Source organism: Bison bison, unplaced genomic scaffold, assembly GCF_000754665.1.
Source record: "Bison bison bison isolate TAMUID 2011002044 unplaced genomic scaffold, Bison_UMD1.0 scf7180017864492, whole genome shotgun sequence".
Taxonomy (NCBI): Eukaryota; Metazoa; Chordata; class Mammalia; order Artiodactyla; family Bovidae; genus Bison; species Bison bison.
In genome coordinates this window covers 228507-249894 of record NW_011495051.1, presented here as the reverse complement: position 1 = coordinate 249894, position 21388 = coordinate 228507, and the positions used below count along the sequence as shown (strand labels likewise).

The 21388-nt window shown below is 35.5% G+C and overlaps 1 protein-coding gene across 2 annotated transcripts in view; it reads left to right on the top strand.

Annotated features, from left to right (window-relative positions):
* FNIP1 (folliculin interacting protein 1) overlaps positions 1-21388 on the top strand; it is a 121900-nt gene that overhangs the window by 67880 nt on the left and 32632 nt on the right. Inside the window, exons 7-11 of one of the 2 annotated variants that reach the window (XM_010863570.1) lie at positions 3050-3133; positions 4310-4381; positions 5302-5437; positions 8687-8888; positions 12904-12989. In XM_010863570.1, coding sequence (XP_010861872.1) covers positions 3050-3133; positions 4310-4381; positions 5302-5437; positions 8687-8888; positions 12904-12989 — 580 coding nt within the window. The remainder of the gene's footprint in view (positions 1-3049; positions 3134-4309; positions 4382-5301; positions 5438-8686; positions 8889-12903; positions 12990-21388) is intronic. The other variant, XM_010863571.1, reaches the window with a different exon arrangement.

Genomic DNA, 21388 nt, shown 5'->3' with positions numbered 1-21388 from the left:
AAAAATAGAAGTTCTACTTTTGCTTAACTTGATTATTTCATTCATTTTAATAAAGTAAAAATATGACAAGTGTTTTTTTAATAATTTGACAGTTTTCAAAGTTAAAGGGGCTTATTAAAAGCTGTTTAATAATATAAATCCATTATCATGTATAAAGGTAAAGTACACCATAGATGCTAGATATACTTAGCTTTTCTGTTTTAATATGGAATACAAAAATAATACATTTAACAAAGCATAGACTTTTTCATGAACAGCTTTTTCTTGTACATTCTTAATTGTGAATCAAGGATATTTGAATATCATTTCTTATTTTCTTTAAATTTTCAATTAATCAACGAATACTTCTCAAGCACTTATTAAATGCCAGGCACCTCTGCTAGGCCATGAGAAACCAGTGGTGAACACAGTTCCTGCCTCAGTGGATTTATAGTTAATTTACTGTGATACAATATTCAATTATAGTATACTATAGTTAATTCTTGGGTGAGACTAAGAGCATGATGTGTTAGAAATGAGCAGGAACACCGTGTTCAGTTTTAGAGAGTCAGAAAAGGCTTTCTTAAAGCCTTAAGCTTGAGCTTAAACTTGAAGAATTTGCCTGACAGTTGGGACAAGAAATGTCCCAGGAAAAAGCAATAGCATGTTCATAGATCTAAGTGCAACAGATACAATGAGTGTAGAAAGAATGTGAATAAATCAATGTGGGTGGAGCACAGTGTGAATATGAGTTAAAGGAAGTGAAAAGAAGTAAAGAAATGAGCAAGAGTCAGGTCATGATGGAGACTGTGGGCCGCCACACTGAGAAGTTTCAAGTTATTCTTTGAGCAGTTGGGTGCCAGGGAGAATGTGTTAGTTTGGGTCTTCCACCTGATTTTTAACAGGTTCCAAGACAAGAGTAAACATGCACAGATTTTAGTACTAATAAATAATAATATTTATTACTATTTAGTGAGAGAAGAGGAAGCAGGGAAGGGTTCAGAGAGCCCTCAGATAATGGTGTAAGTTTGACCTTAATTGAAGGAGAGGAATAAAAGCTTGAGTGGATGTGTTTCAGCATGCCACACTAGTCCAGGGAAGGTTTGATAAGGCTGTGGACAAGTCTTTGAGTTATACTTGGTTGTCAGAAGTGACCCATGTCTTGCTAAAATGGGCTTTACCTTGTTATACCTGCTGTGTTCAGTCATCGACTAGGAGCAGGCTGTGGGGTATGTGACCTTGCCCAAATCTGGCAATGGATTTAAAAACACAGCAGCTGGGGTCCTTGGCCAATTTCCATCCTTATAACTGGAGAACTTTGTGGTGCATTCTCAAGGCCACCACGGAGGAGTTTTCAGAATATAGAAACGTGATCAGATCAGATTTGTATCTGCAAAAGAATATTCTAATTGCTTTGGGAAAGGACTCAGATGAGCCAGTGGGATTGAGAAAAGACCCATATTAGAAGACTGCTTATAATAGTCCAGTGACACATAATGGGGACCTAGAATAAGATTGTGTCAGTGAGGATAAAGAGTTGTTGAGAAGTTTGTTGGGAGAAGTACACCAGTAATAACATGTAACCCCATGAAAGGGTTGCAGGGTCCCCGAAGAGGGTCCTTGGACCACATTTTAAGAACTGTTGAACTACAGGATTAGATATATGGGGAGAAGGGAGAAGAGTTCTGACAGTATTTAAATGTTGATGGAAAAGGAGGTTTATAAGGAGAATGAGGTTGGAAATAGAGGTGATACTGGTAAAGTGAGATTTTTGAAGGGTCTAGCTGGTTTAGAAGAATTAGCTTTGAAAGGGAGGGAGAGAGGGACATCTCGGGATTTTTCACTAAGGCCTCGCACAAAGAAAGGCTTGAATAATATTACCTATTATTACTGCTCAGGCAGGAAGGAGGCAGGGATGAGTAAGAATTAAGTCTGGAGATAGCAGTGTAGGAAAACGAGAGTTCCCGTATGGTGATTCTTCTTGTATACACACATATACGTATGCATACTGTAGGAGACAAAGTCATATACTCAGAGTAGGGAAGAGTAAGGAATGAGATTAAAGAGAGCAGGTAAGTTTTAAGGTAAATAGGAAAAGTTGAAGGAAGAACTGAACAATGAAACATGGAAGGATTGCTGCACATTCACTGTAATTATAGAAACTCTTGTTATAGAAAAATACTAACAATTTAAAAATACATTTGTCACTTTTTAAAACAGTAAAGCCATCAGTTCTGTCCTAGATCAACCTCCTAGGTGGCTCTTTAGGCCATCTGGATTAACCCTAACTAATAAGTAACTCAGGTGCTTGCTTCCAGGCTGTAATGTTACGCTCTCTCGGTCTTCAGACTCTTACCTTCTCTTGGTCAAGTGTGTGGCAGCTACTACCTTGAGCGGCCTGGGAGTCTGGCCCTGACAGGCTGCATTGGCTTTCCTGCTTCCATAGTGGCTGACCTCTGCTCTAGGAACTCTGGTTTCTCCCATTAATTTATAATTTAGCACTAGTTTAGAAAAATCAGATTCATATTTACTTGTCAGTAGACCCCTTTTCTTTATTTGCCCTTTGTTTTATGTTGTGGTCAGCTTTTTCAGCCAAGCGTTTAGGTGGTTTTCTTCTTAATTTTAGTTACACAATACTCTGTAATATTAAAATTGATTTTTAAAGGATAAATTCATTTGGAAAATATCAAATTATGTATATAACATCACTGTGCTTTTTTAATCTTTAAAAATATTGTTTTAGATGAGAAAGGATTGAACATTTAATATAATTTTTACCTTATATAGTGGAAGCTTATAAAATAATTTTTACCTTACATAGTGGAAGCTTATTTTATTACTATTTGTGGACTTAATAGGCATGAAATTATTATGGTGTCATAAGCCATGGCCAGAGGGAAACCATCCTGTTTCAAAAATAGGAAGTCAGCTTGAATTATTCTTACTTAAATATTTCCATTCATATCTGTTGGTCTGCTTTTGTGTTGCCTTAGCTCACCTTTTATTCCTGACACATCGTGGCTTCTCTAACAGCCCTCTTTCATATGTATTTTACGTTTTTGCCATGTAGGTCTTTCACAGTTCTGCAGCCCCAGGCGGGCATTCTCTGAACAGGGTCCGCTCCGCCTGATCAGGAGCGCCTCTTTCTTTGCAGGTTTGCCGTGTGCTGTGTGGGTAGACTAGTTGGTGTGCCCCAGCGGCTAGAATTGATAGTTATGCTGTGGAAACAAGAGAGTAGAGAAATGCATTTGGGGACGGTGTGCAGTTAAGAAAACGTTGCTTAGGAAGTTTAAGGACTTAATATCTTTCTATTGAATATGTTGTTAAGGTTTCCAGAAACTAAGTTACGAGTAGAAATGACATTTTCATGAAATTTCAGTTTGTCATTTCTTGCCTCATTATGTATTAATGATTTTAACTTTAGAATCCTAAACCAAAATATAGTATGAACGTTATTTCTTAAAATACCAGTTGAATTTCTAATGTGATACTATCTTGTTTCCATGGCTGAGTAGCTTTTGTATCATATAGTTCATCAATCACAGAAAATACTGTTGTTGTGCAATTTCTGATCTACACTATTCCATAAGAATGATTTTTCTTGGAGCTAAGATTCAGATGAACAAGCACCATTATATTCTATAAAAGGCATCTCTGACTGTATTTGTTTATATTGATATCACTAAATAGATGATTGTAGACTGTGTTCATGCTTCTGTATCCAGGAAGTTGTATCCAACTTCTTGTTTTAATTAGTATGTATTTTCCTTAGAAATATAAACAATGTATAATAGTATAGAAAATTTGGAAAATATGAGAAATAGGCAAAAAATATGTATTAGCCATTTTGTCAACCAGAAGTACCTCCTTAGTTTTTGTTTGTTTTAAAAAGAAATTGGGATTATACTGTTCAGTTTTCTTAATTTTTATTATAGAATTTTAAAATGTACATTTATATAGGCAGAAGAGTAGATTAACCGTCATATGCCAATCCCTTAGCCTCAGCAACCATTGTTCTTTACTGGTCAGTAGCTTGCCTTTTTATCATGTAGTAGTATATTGTGAATATATTCATGTCATTGAATGTGCTTCTAAAATGCTTATTTTAGTCACCCTTTGCTTCTTTATATATTATGTCACAGATTGTTTACACATAGATCTCAAAGCTTGTTCAACTGAATAATAGCTCTTGGTGTTGGGTTTGTGCCATGCTGTTGAAAAAAATAAAGGAATGCAATGAGATGAGCATGATTTAGTTTGCTATTTTAAAAGGAACATCAACCTGAACAGCACTGTGTTTTATAAGTCACAGTTTTGTCTTGATTCACAGTTCACAGCAACCCAATGGACATGCCTGGAAGAGAACTGAATGAGGACAGAGACAGTGGCATAGCACGCTCCGGTAATGATAGGTTCATGTGTTAATCCGGTTTTTATGAGATCACTGTTACCTGACATTGATTTCCTTTTTAATCTTTGTTTTAATCATTTAATTTTATGTGTACAGTTTGTTGGTATTGATATTAGCCTAACAAGAGAATTGTAGAAACAGCAGAGATAAGTATTTTAAATTAAAATTTTTTTCATATTTAATAGTAAAAGTGTGCCTGATGGAGCATGGCCTGGATGAATACACACTCAGTCAGAAAAATAGTATTTCTCAAGAGACTGTTTAAATAGCATAGTAGAAAAAATACATTTGCTTACATCTGTTTTCTCCTAACTGGGTTTAAAATGTCAGATTGTCTCTTGCCCAGAGAAACTTAGATATCTTGAACCAGTGTTATACATATTTCTTTGAGATATCTACTCTTCCAAAATTTGTCTGACAAAGTTTTATTGAAACATTCTGAGGATTTAAGAAAAAAACAAAAAACAAAAAAACACCCACCCAGATTACATCCTTAAAGAGCACAGGTTCTAATGAAAGATTAGCGAGAAAAATAATCTTAGTTTATTGTATGAGGTGTTCTGTGATAAACCTGTGCAGAGAGGTTCATCTAAGCTTGGAGTCAGTGTCATCACCAAAGGAATAAAGATTTATTTCAAAATAGCATTTTCTTCTAGAGTGGGGTGGGAAAAAGTGAGGATGGCAAAAGGGTATCAGGATCTCTTACTGAATCACTTTTATCATGTGATTTTTTTTCTGGGACCTTGCTCCAACAATGATATATATATATTTTTTAATGGAGATTTTAGAGCTTCATTCAGCAAAATGGAAATTTTGAGTCACTGTTATTAAATTTATTAAAAAGAAATTTGTTCCTGTTTTTAGTTATTATTAACTTAAAAATTGTACTTGTTCTTATTCTGACTTGACAGCATCTCTCAGCAGCTTGCTTATTACACCATTTCCCTCTCCAAACTCCTCACTTACCAGAAGTTGTGCCAGCAGCTACCAGCGACGCTGGCGACGTAGCCAAACAACAAGTTTAGAGAATGGGGTATTTCCTAGATGGTAAGTTGGAACTTTTATTTTACCACAAGATTGACTAGTTCCTTAAACACAGTTTTGTATGTTAAAAGTCTGGACTTGTATTTTATATTTTTAAAGTTTGCAACTGGAAAATTTTAAAGTGTATTACTTTTTAAAAAATTGTGTTATGTTATGCATAACATACAATATACCATTTTAACCATTATGATCAGTGTAGTTCAGTGGTGTTAAGTACCTTCACATTGTTGTGCATTGATGACCATTCACATTTAGAACTTTTTTTATCTCCCCCAGCTGAACCACGCATGAGTCCATGGGGTCACAAAGAGCGGGACACGACTGAGCAACTGAACTGAACTGAACCTCTGTAGACATTAGGCAGTAATTCCTTCATTCCTTCCTCCCTTTAGTCCCTGGCAACTACTATGCTATTTTTTTCTTTGTAAATTTGACTACATAACATCATATAAGTGGAATCATAAAATTTTTATCCTTACATACCCAGAAGTGGAATTCCTGCATTGTATTATAATTCTGTGTTTTTGAGGAACTGCTATAGTTTTCACCAGAACACCCCACCATTTTACTTATATTCCCACTAAAAATGGCCAGGTTTTTTTTTTTTTTGATTGCTCCAAGCTACATGATGGATCTTAGTTCTCTGACTAGGGATTGAATCTGTGCCCCCTTCATTGGAAGCATGAAGTCCTAACCAGTGGACTGCCAGGGAATTTTCACTCCCCCTCCCCACCTCCTCACCGCCCCCCCTCCACTAGAAATGCATAAGAGTTTTAATTTCTTCACATCCTCACCAGTAGTTAATTTCCATTTTTTAAAATTAATAACTATCTGTAGGGGTGTTAAATGATAACTCATTGTAATTTTCATTTGCATTTCTCTAATAGCTAGTGAAGGAAAGTTATGACCAACCTAGATAGCATATTGAAAAGCAGAGACATTACTTTGCCAACAAAGGTCCATCTAGTCAAGGCTATGGCTTTTCCATAGCCTACAGTGGTCACGTATGGATGTGAGAGTTGGACTGTGAAGAAAGCTGAGTGCCGAAGAATTGATGCTTTTGAACTGTGGTGTTGGAGAAGACTCTTGAAAGTCCCTTCCAACCAGTCCATTCTGAAGGAGATCAGCCCTGGGATTTCTTTGGAAGGAATGATGCTAAAGCTGAAACTCCAGTACTTTGGCCACCTCATGTGAAGAGTTGACTCATTGGAAAAGATTCTGATGGTGGGAGGGATTGGGGGCAGGAGGAGAAGGGGACGACAGAGGATGAGATGGCTGGATGGCATCACTGACTCGATGGACGTGAGTCTGAGTGAACTCCGGGAGTTGGTGATGGACAGGGAGGCCTGGCATGCTGCGATTCATGGGGTCGCAAAGAGTCGGACACAACTGAGCAACTGAACTGAACTGAACTGAATAGCTAGTGATGATGTTTTCATATGCTTATTGGCCATGTGTATGTTTTCTTTGGAGATATGTCTGTTCAGGTGTTTTACTCATTTTTTAATCAGATGTATTGTTGTAGCAGTTCTTCGTATACTTCTGAATATCAATCCCTTATCAGATACATGTTTTGAAATATTTTATACCATTCTATTGGTTGCCTTTTTATTTTGTTGATACGTCTTTTGGTACACGTGCGTTTGTGTTCAGTCAGTCGTATCTGACCCTGGACTCTGTGACCCTATGGACTGTAGCCCACCAGGCTCCTCTGTCCGTGAGATTTCCCAGGCGAGAATACTGGAGTGGATTGCCATTCCCTCCTCCAGGAGATCTTCCTGACCCAGGGATTGAAGCTACATCTCCTGCACTGGCAGGCAGATTCTTTATCACTGAGCCACCTGGGAAACCACTTTAGATACACGGCAGTTCTTAATTTCTGTGTCGCCGGATTTATTTTTTTCCTTTGCTGCTTTACTTTTGGTGTCATCCAAGAATGTGAAAGTGAAGTCGCTCAGTCGTGTCCAACCCTCAGCGACCCCATGGACTGTAGCCTTCCAGGCTCCTCCATCCATGGGATTTTCCAGGCAAGAAATCACTGCCAAATCCAGTGTCATGAAGATTTTATCCTATATTTTCTTTTAAGGGTTTTATAGTTTTAACTCTTCTGTTTTGGTCATTGATCCATTTATTGCATGCTTTGATATTCTAGTTTTTCATGTTTCTATTCAGGCAAATTCATTCATTCTTGAAATTTTTTTTTTAAATCTGTGTTAAGTATAAGTAAAGATGATGAAGCTTGATTCCTTTTTTATTCACTCCCTTTATTCCTTCATCTTTGACTTTACTTCTGGAATCAAAAGGGAGAAGTAGATTCTAGAACAGTGAAGAGATTAGACTCGTCTATAAACCTTGAAATTCAGGCTCTTTTAGGTTGGTTTTACACTGGGGTTACTTACTTTTTTTCAGTTCAGTTCAGTTCAGTTGCTCAGTTGTGTCTGACTCTTTGGGACCCCATGGACTGCAGCATGCCAGGCCTCTCTATCACCAACTGCCAGAGTTTACTCAAATTCATGTCCATTGAGTTGGTGATGCCATCCAACTATATCATCCTGTCACCCCCTTCTCCTCCCGCCTTCAGTCTTTCCTAGCATCAGGGTCTTTTCCAATGAGTCAGTTCTTTGCATCAGCTGGCCAAAGTATTGGAGTGTCAGCATCAGCATCAGTCCTACCAATGAATATTCAGGACTGATTTCCTTTAGGATGGACTGGTTTGATCTCCCTGCAGTCCAAGGACTCTGAAGAGTCTTCTCCAACACCACAGTTCAAAAGCATCAATTCTTCAGCACTCAACTTTCTTTATAGTCCAACTCTCACATCCATACACGACTGCTGGAAAAACCATAGCTTTGACTAGATGGACCTTTGTTGGCAAAGTAATGTCTCTGCTTTTGAATATGCTATCTAGGTTGGTCATAACTTTTCTTCCAAGGAGCAAGCGTCTTTTAATTTCATGGCTACAGTCACCATCTGCAGCGATTTTGGAGCCCCCCAAAATTTAAGTCTGTCACTGTTTCCATAATTGAACAAAAACGTTTCCAATCTGACTCTATTATTTCTTACAAAAATATGAATATAAAGGAATAGCCAATATATTTCTCAAAGATATACATAATTGATACGAATTTTTAGATTTACTTGATAAAACACTGCAAGACCTTTAGCTTGCCTACATTTAATTACCAAGGAGATTGAATTGTGAATTTAACCATTTTCATATTTTTAAAATAAAAAAAAACATTTATTTTTAAGGTCTATAGAAGAAAGCTTTAATCTGTCAGATGAAAGCTGTGGCCCTAACCCAGGAATTGTGAGGAAAAAGAAGATTGCAATTGGGGTAATCTTTTCGTTATCCAAAGATGAAGATGAAAGTAACAAATTTAATGAGTTCTTTTTTTCACATTTTCCTCTGTTTGAAAGCCACATGAACAAATTAAAGAGTGCAATAGAACAGGTAAGCATAACCACGTTTATGGTTTGTTTTTATTTTTTATTTTCCTTTGAATCTTATTCTCATTCTTTTGCTTAAGCATTGTCTTTATTCATGGCAGAAAAATTAACAGACTCTGTGCAGGTACCCTACAAAGTGACCTGGGAGACGCAAAGTAGACTTCACTTCTTTTTTTTTATTAAACTTTTTATTTTGTATTGGGGTATAGCCGATTAACAATGCTGTGATAATTTTAGGTGAACAGCAAAGGGATTCAGCCATACATATATGTATCCATTCTCCAAAACTCCCCTCCCATCCAGGCTGCCACATAATATTGACTTTAGCTCTTTTTAAGGAGCTTATTGCCTAAAAAAAGATCTAAGGTCATTTATCCATTCAATAAATAAATATTTGAGGGCCTGTAATGTGGCAGGCCTGTTCTAGCAACTGAGGATAAGAGTGAAAAAAAGCAACTCTCTAGATCATGGGGCAGCAAATAAATGAGTGTGTAAGATTTTGGATGGTAATAAGTACTATGAAGAAAAATAAGAGAAAGGTTTTTATGGAATGCTGGATGGAGGATTACAAATTTTTATAGGATAGTCAAGAGTGCTCCTGATAAAGTCACATATGATCCAGAGATACAGAGGAAATTTGGTATAACCATCTGAGACAAGAATTTTATAAGTAGAGGCAAAGGAGTAAGCCTGATGCTTGGGCATCGGTAGGGAGGAGTAAGGAGGCCAAAATGGCTGGGGTAGAAGTCGGACTAAATCATGTAGGGCCTTACAGGATACCATTGTACGAGCATGGGCATATACACTTAAGAAAGATAGGAAGCCATGGGAGTGTTTTGAGCAGGAAAATTACATAATTCATGAGAATCACTTTTACTGCTGGTGGAGAATAGATTTTCTAGGGGCAAAGTTGGATGCTTTGGAATCAGTTACAAGGGTGTTGCTGCTGCTGCTGCTGCTAAGTCATGTCAATTGTGTCCGACTCTGTGCTACCCCATAAATGGCAGCCCAACAGGCTCCTCTGTCCCTGGGATTCTCCAGGCAAGAACACTGGAGTGGGTTGCCATTTCCTTCTCCAGTGCATGAAAGTGAAAAGTGAAAGCAAAGTTGCTCAGTCGTGTCTGACTTCTAGTGACTCCATGGACTATAGCCTACCAGGCTCCTCCATCCATGGGATTCTGCAGGCAAGAGTACTGGAGTGGGTTGCCATTGCCTTCTCTGAGTTACAAGGCTATTGAAATATAATTCAAGTGAGAGATGATGGGTAGTCAAACCAGTTTCATGATGGAATTGGTGAGAAATGGTTGGATTCTGGGTATATTTGAAAATAGAGCTGATGAGATTAGCTGATGGACTGAGTTGGAACTGTAAAAGGAAGAATCATGGCGAAGGACTGGGATTTTTCTTTTGAGCAATAAGATGGATGGAATTGGCAGAACTAAAATGGGAAAACTACAAATGGAATGGGTTTGGTGGAGGAAGATCAGGAGTTTGTTTGCGATGCCTCCTGGACATCCAAGTAATTGTGAGTCTAGAGTTTAGGGTCCAAGCTGAGCAGTCACCAGTATATAGATGGTATTGTAATCTAAGAAGCTGATTAAGAGGGAGAGGAGATCCTGATTTGTGGAGCATTTCAGTAGTTAAATTTGGAGGAGCTGAGAACTAGCTAGGGAGACTGAGGATTGCCCATTTAAGTAGGAGGAAAAACAAGAGAGAGTACTTTTGGGGTAAGCCTGGTGAAGAAAGTGGTGTAAGAAGGTAGGAGTGATCAATTATGTCAAATGCTGCTCATAGCGCATGTAATAAATTGATGTAAAGAAAGTTGTGAATATAAGATAGAACATAAGAGTAAAAAAGAAGGAAAAGCAAAGTGTCTTAGGAGTTCATAGGGAAGAAAAATGACTTCCTTCTGAGAAGATGTTTCATTTGGACTGCATCTTAAAGGAGTTGTAGAATTTTTTAAACACAGTGCTTTGAAAAATGGATAACAGAGTAACAGGGAAAATTGCTATCTTTGCCACCCAAAGATAAGTCATTAACATTTTTCTGAAACTCTTACTCAGACCTTTTCTATGCATATTGTATTTTACTTGATTGGGACTGTGCTGTGTTCATATTGTTTTTATTACGTGCCTGTTTTGAAAAATTCATCCTTGTTAACATGTACATTTCTCATTATAAATGGTTCTTAAATATATTTTAGTGGCTTCCCTCCATTTAAGTTAATTAGGCCATATCTGGTTTTTCTCAGCTATAGCTACACTTCAGTTAACATCTTGGTGAATTTTCCAGATTATGTTTTATGAGATTCCTATAAGTTGAATCATTGAACATAACTAAATTTCTTAATCCCTGTGACAGAATTCAGAAAGGAAAGGATACAAAAAGTAGTCGTAGGTGGTGTGGCTAACAGAGTTAATGTGGACCGGATCACAGGGAGTCTAGAATGCTTGCAAGGATTTTTGACTTTGTTAGACTGTCTTCAAATTGTGCTCTAAGAAGGTTATTATGGCAGCATGTTTGAAAGAGACTAGTAAAAGAAACAAGAGATGCAGGAGCAATTAGAATGGTCTAGAAAGCAGAGGGTGCATTTCAGTAACTCATTAGTGCCTGAGGATCATGTGCCTCTAAAGAAGGCACTATGTTAGTTATTCACAACAAATCTATTAAAAGACAAATAGATCATTAGCAATACCTTTTTAGTGAGCGATGAGTAAAGTCCATTTTCATTTTTCAGAAGTTCAACACTCGTGACATTTTCTTCAGTTTGCTACTGTGTTTTTTGTAGTCAGTTTTTGCCAAAGTCAGTACACAGAATATTAAGCCATGGCTGAACTGACATTTCAGTTACAGGGAAAAGTGTTTAAACTTTGTATAAAACTTGAAATATTCAAGCAGTACAGAACTCGTTAGAGGTTACTTTTTAAATGTTTTAATGCTTTGTTCCTTCTGCACCCTAAAGGGCACATTGCAGCTGTATATTTGTTCATGTTTAACAACTCATTTCTTTATAAAACTGAAAGAGCTGAGTGAATACTTTCATATAAATGAATAGAACCTATTCTATAGTTAATTAATCATAGACTATAGTAAACATTGAAATACCTACATAAGATGTTCTAGGGCTGTTTTCAAATGATCACTTATTTATATTTTAAATGAAAAACTATAGATTCTGTTTCTGAGCACTGTGGGAGTTATTTCAAAGTCTGCACTACCTTTTGAGATCTATAATGTAGTTAAATTTATTTCATAAAGTTAAGGAAGAATATTGGTCAATTCTAGCCAAAGAATATTTACTTCTTTATAAATTAGGAGTCTCTCAGCAGTTTGTGAAAACAAAAATTGTCACTTTTACCTTATGAAGCTTTCAGATGTACATGAATGATTCTAGTCTAACCTTCTCTTACATATATATTTGAATATTAAAAAAATTAATGTGTAATTACATAAGTAATGTAGAATTACATTATCTTTGAAAAAGTTTTAAAAATTTCAAAGTTCTTTCTGATAACCATATTGTGATCTTTTTGTCTACCTAAAGTAGGACTTCTAAACCTTGGCTAAATATCTTTTTAAGAAAGCAAACATTACTAATAACTTGAGATATCTTTCAGTAGAATATTTATGTTTTAGGTTTAAAAAAAGGATTTACTTAACAAAACCACTGTTTATGGAATATTAGCGAAACTCAGGAGTTGTTACTGAGTTAGCATTTTATGATCTGTTTGGGAGAGAAGTTTTATGTAACTCAGAAACTGTCAATGTCAGTTTCTTTGTGTTTTGATATTCTCTTTCAATTAAGAGGCCTAACATCAGAAAAATTTGAATTTTATTATACTCATTAATGACCAAAAGTGCAAAAACAAGCCACTAGAAATATGTGTGCCTTCTTTATACATATCTAGTTAAGAATGGTAGGTAAAATGTTAAATAAATATGTGATTTTGTCTTTTACTTTTTTTCCCCATATTTTGCCCATGGTCAGTATAAGAATTAACTATTTGATTGCTTTCAAGGCTATGAAAATGAGCCGGAGATCAGCTGATGCCAGTCAGAGGAGTTTGGCATATAATCGAATAGTTGATGCACTAAATGAATTCAGGTACATTTTTCTCCAGCCTTTCATAATATAGAATTGTTTCATGGTGTACACTGGAAAATGTACTTATTTTCTTTACTTACTCTGATAAAATATAATTCTTTAACCTTCTCTGTCCCATAGTCAAATGAGGGTGTAATTCAGTAGGCTATTGACTCCTTTATTATTAAATATCAAAAGTGCTTGGAATTCAGGCACACTTGAGAGGAGTCAGTAGTATGGTTGCTAGCATTGGACCACTAAACAAGCAGATATAACCAGAAGAGACCCTTGTTTTAGCAGAAATGTGCTTTGTCTTTGGGTTCCTAGATGTAGGGACTGGTTAAGTGACGGTAATCACACATTCTTAGATACATGGAATACAAAAATATACATGGATATAAGGAGTATGAACTTTGATGTTCCATATAACTTTGTTGCTTAATCCTTTCTCTAGCAGTATCTTCTGGCACAACAAAGCTTGGTCCCTGAAGCTCAAGCAAGTGCTGTAACTGCACTGTAGTTAAGGCAAGGAAACATATTGCAGATGACCTTATGTCAGGAATCACATTAAGTGACTGATGTGTTTCTGTCTCAAGGAGATTCACTTCAGTTTTACTTTGTCCTCTTATATTCTCGGTCTTTCCTCCTTTACACTAGAGAAATAGTATAACACGTAGGACAAGAACTCAAGACTTTAGTATCTGACAGACAGACCTGTGGCTCTGCCTTTAATTATCCCCGATGACCTTGGGCGGATTTTTTAGCCTTTTTTTGACCCTTAGTTTTCTAACATAAAATCTATGAATTCAATTTAGTAATGATTGAATAGATTGTTGTAAAGATAGAATAAAATAATGTATGTAAAGTACTTAGCAGAATGCCCAACATTGATGTTACCACTATTATATATGCCAAATATAACCTATATCAGTGATTTTCAAAAGTCATTCATAGTTGATGTTCATAGTATTGCCAGATCTAAATTGACCCTGTTTTGCTACCTAAATAAATGTATTTAAAAATGAAACTTTATGCATTATTACCCTACATGGGCAATCAGCATCCTTTGCTATGATAAGTAAGCTATAAAATGAATGCATAATAATTAAAATTTAAAACACGTATCTGTGTACCACCTAAAGTTTATTATCTCCACTAGTCTATGTACCTCACTTTTGTTCATTGGCTTGTCTTGTATGGCACCTTATTGGGTCAAGGATCTTCTGGATTGTTTGTTTAAATATGAGTTACTGCATTTTGAAGTAAAAGGCTGTTTTAGCCTGTGATACTGCAAGATTGCTACTGTGAAACTGTAGACATGTCATGTGTGTGTGTGTGTGTGTGTATATATATATTTATATTTATATATTTTAATGGAAATGGCTAGGAAGTCATATATTTAATAAATTTGACAATAAGAGAACTCGTTTGTTTTCGACTTTGATCCTCTTATATTCTTAATTTTTCTCTCTTTGTGTTAAACCACAGTGAAAGTAAATCTGGTGTCCTCTTTTAAACCTGTCTCAAAGGAGAGATCTCATTGCTTCAGCCATATTCTAGAATCTTTGAATTTATGATGAAATAAAACATAAGATCAATAAGTTTTCAGCCATGTTATGCTCAAGAAGTATTATGATTTCACATTTACAATTTAGGTCTTTGATCCATTTTTATTTATTTATCTTTTGTGAAAGCTATAAGGCCTTTGTCTAGGTGCATATTTTTGCGTATGAATGTCCACTTGTTCCAGCATCATTTGTTGAAAAGACTGTCTTTGCTTTGTATTGCTTTTATTCCTTTATCAGGTATCAGTTGATTTATCAGGTATCAGGTATATTTCAGGGGCTCTATTTTTGAGCTTTCTGTTTTGTTTTATTGATCTATTTGTCTTTTCTTTCAGCAGTACCACGCTGTCCTGATTAATGCAACTTTATAATAATTCTTTAAATCAGATTATATGAGTCCTCACGTTTGTTCTTTTCCTTCAGTGTTGTGTTGACTATTCTGGATCATTTGCCTCTCCAAACTTTATCAAATCTCCAACACATCATTTTGTTGATATTTACAAAATAACTTACTGGGATTTTGATTGAGATTGCATTGAAACTGTAGATTGGGAAAAGTTGACATCTTATCGGTAATAATACTTCCTGTCCATTAACATGAAATAGTTTGCTCTTTATTTGTATGTTCTTTGATTTCTTTAATCAGAGTTTTATGATTTTCCTCCTGTAAATCTTACACATTTGAAAATTTATACATAAATATCTCAGGGCAGTTTTTTTTGGTTGTTAATATTAATGATACCTTGTTTATACTTTCAAATTTCAACTGTTCATTGATGATACATAAGAAATCAATTGACTTTTATATATTAACTTTATATTATGCAGCCTTGTTATAACTGCTTATTAATTCTAGGAGATTTTTGTCATTTCTTTTAAATTTTCTGCTCATCTGTGAATAGAGACAGATTTATGTCTTCTGTCCCAATCTGTTTACCTCTTATTTCTTTTTCTTGCCTTACTGGATTAACAAGGGCTTCCAGTATGATGTAGAAAAGCAATGATGAGAAGGTTCATTCTTACCTTATACCAGATCTGAATGAAAAAGCTTCAACTTTTTCACCATTAAATATGAAGTTAAGTTTCTTACACTGTCTATCAAACTGAAGAAATTCCCTCTTTATTCCTGGCTTGCTGAGATATTATTGATTATTGATTCAATTGTAAAAATAGGTATAGGACTCTTCAGGTTATCTATTTCTTCTTGTGTGAGTTTTGGTAGCTTGTATCTTTCAAGGAGTTGGTCTGGTTCATCTAAATCATCAAATTTGCAAGCATAGAGTTGTTCATATCATTTCTTAATTATACTTTTGATGTCCATAGGTTAATAGTGATGGACCCTCTTTTATTTCTAATATTAGTAATTTGTGTCATTTCTCTCTTTTACTTGGTTATCTTGGATAGAAATTTATAAAGTTTCAAAGCACCTTTGATCATTTCAGAGAACCAGGTTTTGTTTTGTTGATTTTTAATCTATTGATTTTTGTCTTTAATTTCAATAATTTTTAATCTGATTTTTGTTTATTTTTTCCTGTTTGCTTTAGTTTTGTGTTTTTCATCTTTCTCTAGTTGCCTGAAGTTAAACCTTAGATTATTGCTTTCAAATTATCTTTTTCTCTAATATATGCATTCAGTGCTATAAATTTTCCTCTAAACACTGTTTTTGCTGGATTCCACAGGTTTTGTTACATTGAATGAAAGTTTAATTCAGAAATCTTAAAATTTCTCTTGAGATTTCTTCTTTGACCGTTATGTTAAAAAATAAATTTTTAAAATCTTTTTTAAGTATTTGGAGATTTTCCACGTATCTTTCTTTTTTAAAAAAATTTTTATTTTATAATAGAGTAAAGTTGTTAATTTCAGGTGAACAGAAAAATGATTCAGTTATATATATACATGTTCTATATATATTATATATATATACATGTTATATATATATTCTTTTTTATGTTCTTTGCCCATTTAGGTTTTTATAGAGTATTGAGCAGTGTTCCCTGTGCTATGCAGTAGCATATAAGTTCATTCTCTTAAGTCTGTGAGTCTGTTTCTGTTTTATAAATGAGTTCATTTGTATCATTTTTTTTTAAGATTCTACAAATAAGTGATATGATATATGATATTTGTCTTTCTCAGTCTCACTTACTTCACTTAGTATGTTAATCTCCAGGTCCATTCATACTATTGCAAATGACACTATTTCATTCATTTTAATGGCTGAGTAATATTCCGTTGTCTGTATTTACTTCATTGTCTTAATCCGTTCCTCTATCGATGGACATTTAGGTTGCTTCCATATCTTGGCTATTGTAAATAGCGTTGCTGTGAATATTGGGGTCCATGTATCCTTTTGAACCATGTTTTCCTCCAGATATATGCCCAGGAATGAAATTGCTGGATCATATAGTAGCTCTGTATTTAGTTTCTTAATGAACCTCTGTACTGTTCTCCATAGTGGTTCCACCAATTTACATTTGCACCAAAAGTGTAGGAGGGTTCCCTTTCCTACTTACTATCTCCAGCATTTATTGTTTGTAGACTATTCTGGTTGGTTTGAGATGATACCTGATTGTAGTTTTCATTTGCATTTCTCTATAATTAGCAGTGTTGAGCATCTTTGGGTCTTCTGCCTATTTTTTGATTAGATTGTTTGTTTGTTTTACATAGGGCTTCCCTGATAGTTCGGTTGGTAAAGAATCCACGTGCAAAGCAGGAGACCCAGTTCAGTTCCTGGGTTGGAAAGAATCCACTGGAGAAGGGATAGGCTACCCACTCCAGTATTCTTGGGCTTCCCTTGTGGCTCAGCATGTAAAGAATCCACCTGCAATGTGGGAGACCTGGGTTTGATCCCTGGGTTGGGAAGATCCCCTGGAGAAGGGAAAGGCTACCCACTCCAGTATTCTGGCCTGGAGAATTCCATGGACTGTGTAGTCCACGGTGTCGCAAGAGTTGGACACAACTGAGACACTCGTACTTTGACTTTCACTTTGTATTTTGACATAGAGCTACGTGAGCTGTTTGTAAATATTGAAGATTAATCCCAGGTGGGTCACACTGTTGTAGATATTCTCTCCCATCCTGTGGATTATCTTTTCATTTTGTTTATGGTTTCTTTTGCTGTGCGAAAGCTTTTGAATTTGATTAGATCCTGTTTTTTTATTTTTGCTTTTATTTCTCTTACTCTAGGAGACAGATTGTAAAAGGTATTGCTGAGATGTATGTCAAAGAGTGTTATGCCTTCATTTTCCTCTAATAGTTTCATGGCTTCCGCTGTGCCTTAGTTAAAGAATCCACCTGCCAAGCAGGAGTCATGGGTTCGATCCTTGGGTTGGGAAGATCCCCTGGAGAAGGAAATGGCAACTGACTCCAGTATACTTGCCTGGGAAATCCCATGGACAGAGGAGCCTGGTGGGCTGCAGTCCATGGGGTTGCCAAGAGTCAGACATGACTTGGTGACAAGCATGTGCACACATCATGAGATCATTATCACAGCAAGTTTAGTGAACATTATCATCTGCTATAGGTACAAAATTAAAGAACTTTCTAAAAAATATTTTTCTTGTGATGAGAACTCAGGATTTACTCATAACAGCTTTCGTATATGACATACAGCAGTGGTAATCATATTAATCTTGTACATTTATATCCTTAGTTCTTATTTATCTTATAAATGGAAGTTTGTAGTACCTTTTGACTGCCTTCATTCCAGTCCCTCTCCTTCCTTACAACTTACATATGTCAGTGCTCTCTTAAGTACATACATGGTAAGGTTTGTTATCTTCAGTTACTGCCAAGATGGATGTCAAGGACTTTACCCCTTTTGTTTTCTTTTAGGGGCTTTATGATTTCAGGTCTTGAGTTTAAGTCTTTAGTCCATTTTGAATTGATTTTTGTTTGTGGTATAAGATAAAGGTCTGGTCATTCTTTTACATGTGGTTGTCCAGTTTTCACAGAACCATTCATTGAAGAGCCTATCCTATCTCCATGTTATGTTTTTGGCTCCTCTGTCATAAATTAATTGACCATATATATGCAAGGCTATATTTCTGGGCTGTCTGTTCCACTGATTTATTTATGTTTTTATTCCACGAGTATACTGTTTGAGTATTATAGCTTTGTAACATGGTTTTAAACCAGGGAGCATGTTGCTTTCACTTCTGTTCTTCTTTCTCAAGATTGCTTTGACTATTCAGGGTTTTATGTGGTTCCATACAAGTTTTAGGATTGTCTCTTCTATTTTTGTGAAAAAATGTGATTGGAATTTTGTTAGGGGTTGCATTAAATGTGTAGATTGCTTTGGATAGTATCAACATGATTTTTTATTGTATGTTTTTTTAAAAATGTGGAATGTTTCATGAATTTGTATGTCATCTTGGGCAGGTAGCCTTGCTAATCTTCTCTGTATTGTTTCAGTTTATATGTGCTGTCAAATGAGCATGAATATGGTTTAATTCAATGTTTTGTTGACTTTGGACTGGGTTTGTTATATGTTTTGAACAATTCTTTTTGCTTATCGCCAAAAAGAATCCTGCCCCCCCCCTTTTTTTGACATTCACATTTTGTGATATTACCCAGCATTGAATCATTGCCCTTGTACTTTGAGCTGTATCTTACATTACTGGATTAGTTTCTTTTCTTTAGTCACAAGCTTTGTGGCAAAAGGCCAAGAGTCTGTTTTTGAGCTCTGAGGAAGCACTGTCATCATAGATCCAGCTGAGGTTACCAGAATAGTAAATATTGTCATGAGACTCATTCCTGGTAGAAAACTGTTTTTGCTCTTAGGTTAAACTCAGCATTTTGATTAATGAATTTTTGAGTTAAATACCTACAAGATAATTGCTGTGATGTAAAGTAGTATGAATTGCCTCCCCTTAAAATTTTAACATTGCCTGGAATTTACAGCATGTATGAGTTATAAAATCATTGTAGGAAATTCCCTAGCCATTCCAGTGGGTTAGGTCTCTATGCTCTCACTGCTAAGGGCTTGGGTTTGATCCCTCATGAGGGAACACAGATTCCGCATGCTGCACAGTGCAGGCAACAAAACAAAAAAAAAAAGCAGAAAACCATTGTAAATGTATGTCCTGATTGTGTATTTTCCTTTTTGTATTAATCTGATAATTTTACTTCAGTCTGTGCAAATCTGAATGACTGCATGATATCAGTTAAACATTCTTACAATATTTAAAAAATACTTGATGAAACACAGTTTTTTTAAGCAATCTATCTGTAGACGTACTTTTAATATGTACAGTTGATCCTCATTATTTACAGATTCTGTATTTGTGAATTAGTCTGCTTGCTGCAATTTATTTATAAACCTAAAATATACTCATAGTGATTATATGATCGTTTGTGGACATGTGCAGAGCAGTGAAAATTTTGAGTGCTGTAACACACACATTTCCAGATGACGTCAAATAAGACAGTATTCTCCCTTTTGTGTATTTTAATTGGAGTGTAATTGATTTACAGTGTTGTGTTGATGTGTACTGTACAACAAAGTGAATAAAATATAAGTATATATACGTCTCCTCCCTCCTAAGTCTCTCCACCCACCCATCCCACTCCTCTAGGTCATCATAGAACCCTGAGCTGAGTTCTCTACAGCAGCTTCTCACTAGCTGTCTGTTTACACGTGGTAGTGTATATATATCTGTGCTACTCTCTCAGTTCATCCCACCCTCTCCTTCCCTGGCCTGTGTCCCCAGGTCTGTTTTCTATGTCTGTGTCTGTTCCTGCCCTGCATATAGGTTCATCAGTACCATTTTTTTTTTTTTGTATTCCATATATATGCATTAATATATGATATTTGTTTTTCTCTTTCTGACTTGCTTCACTCTGTTTAACAGACTCTAGGTTCATTCACATCACAAAAATGACCCAACTTTGGTCCTGTTTATGGCTGTGTAATATTCCATTATATATATATATATATACACACACACACACACACACACACACACACACACACATATATATATACCTATATATATATGTATATGTGTGTATATATATATACACACATATGTGTATATATACATATACATATATATCACATACATATAATGTGTATATATACATGCACATATATATATGTATACACACACACACACATACCACAGCAGATAAAGAAGTTGTGGTATGTGTGTATATATATATACATATATATATGTATGTGGTATATATATACATGTATATGTATATATATACATGTATATGTATATATGTATGTGGTATGTATATATATATACATACCACAACTTCTTTATCTGCTTCTCTGTCAGTGGACTTCTATATTGCTTCTGTGTCCTCGCTGTTGTAAATAGTGCTGCAGTGAACATTGGGGTCCATGTATCTTTTTGAATTATGGTTTTCCTATGGTATATTCCCATTAGTAGGTTTGCTGAGTCATGTGGTAGTTTTATTACTAGCTCCTTAAGGAACCTCCATCCTGTTCTCTGTAGTGGTGGTGTCAATTATATTTCCACCAACAGTGCAGGAAGGTCCCCTTTTCTCCATATCATCTCCAACATTTGTTGTTTGTAGATTTTTTGATGATGGCCATTCTAACTGATGTGAGGTAATAATACCTCATTGTAGTTTTGATTTGCATTTCTCTAATAATGAGTGATGTTGAGCACCTTTTCGTGGGTTTTTGGTTGGTTGTATATCTTCTTTGGAGTACTCTTCCTTGTTTCAGCTCTGTTTTATAAACAAGTGTCCTTTTCATGATCTATATAGTGCTGCTTTTTTCAAAGCGTTTTGCACCTTTTTTTTTTTTTTTTTTTAGTGTTTTTGCAATTAAAATTGGCCCCAAAGACAGTTTTCCAAAAATGATGTGCAGCTGGCCAAGAA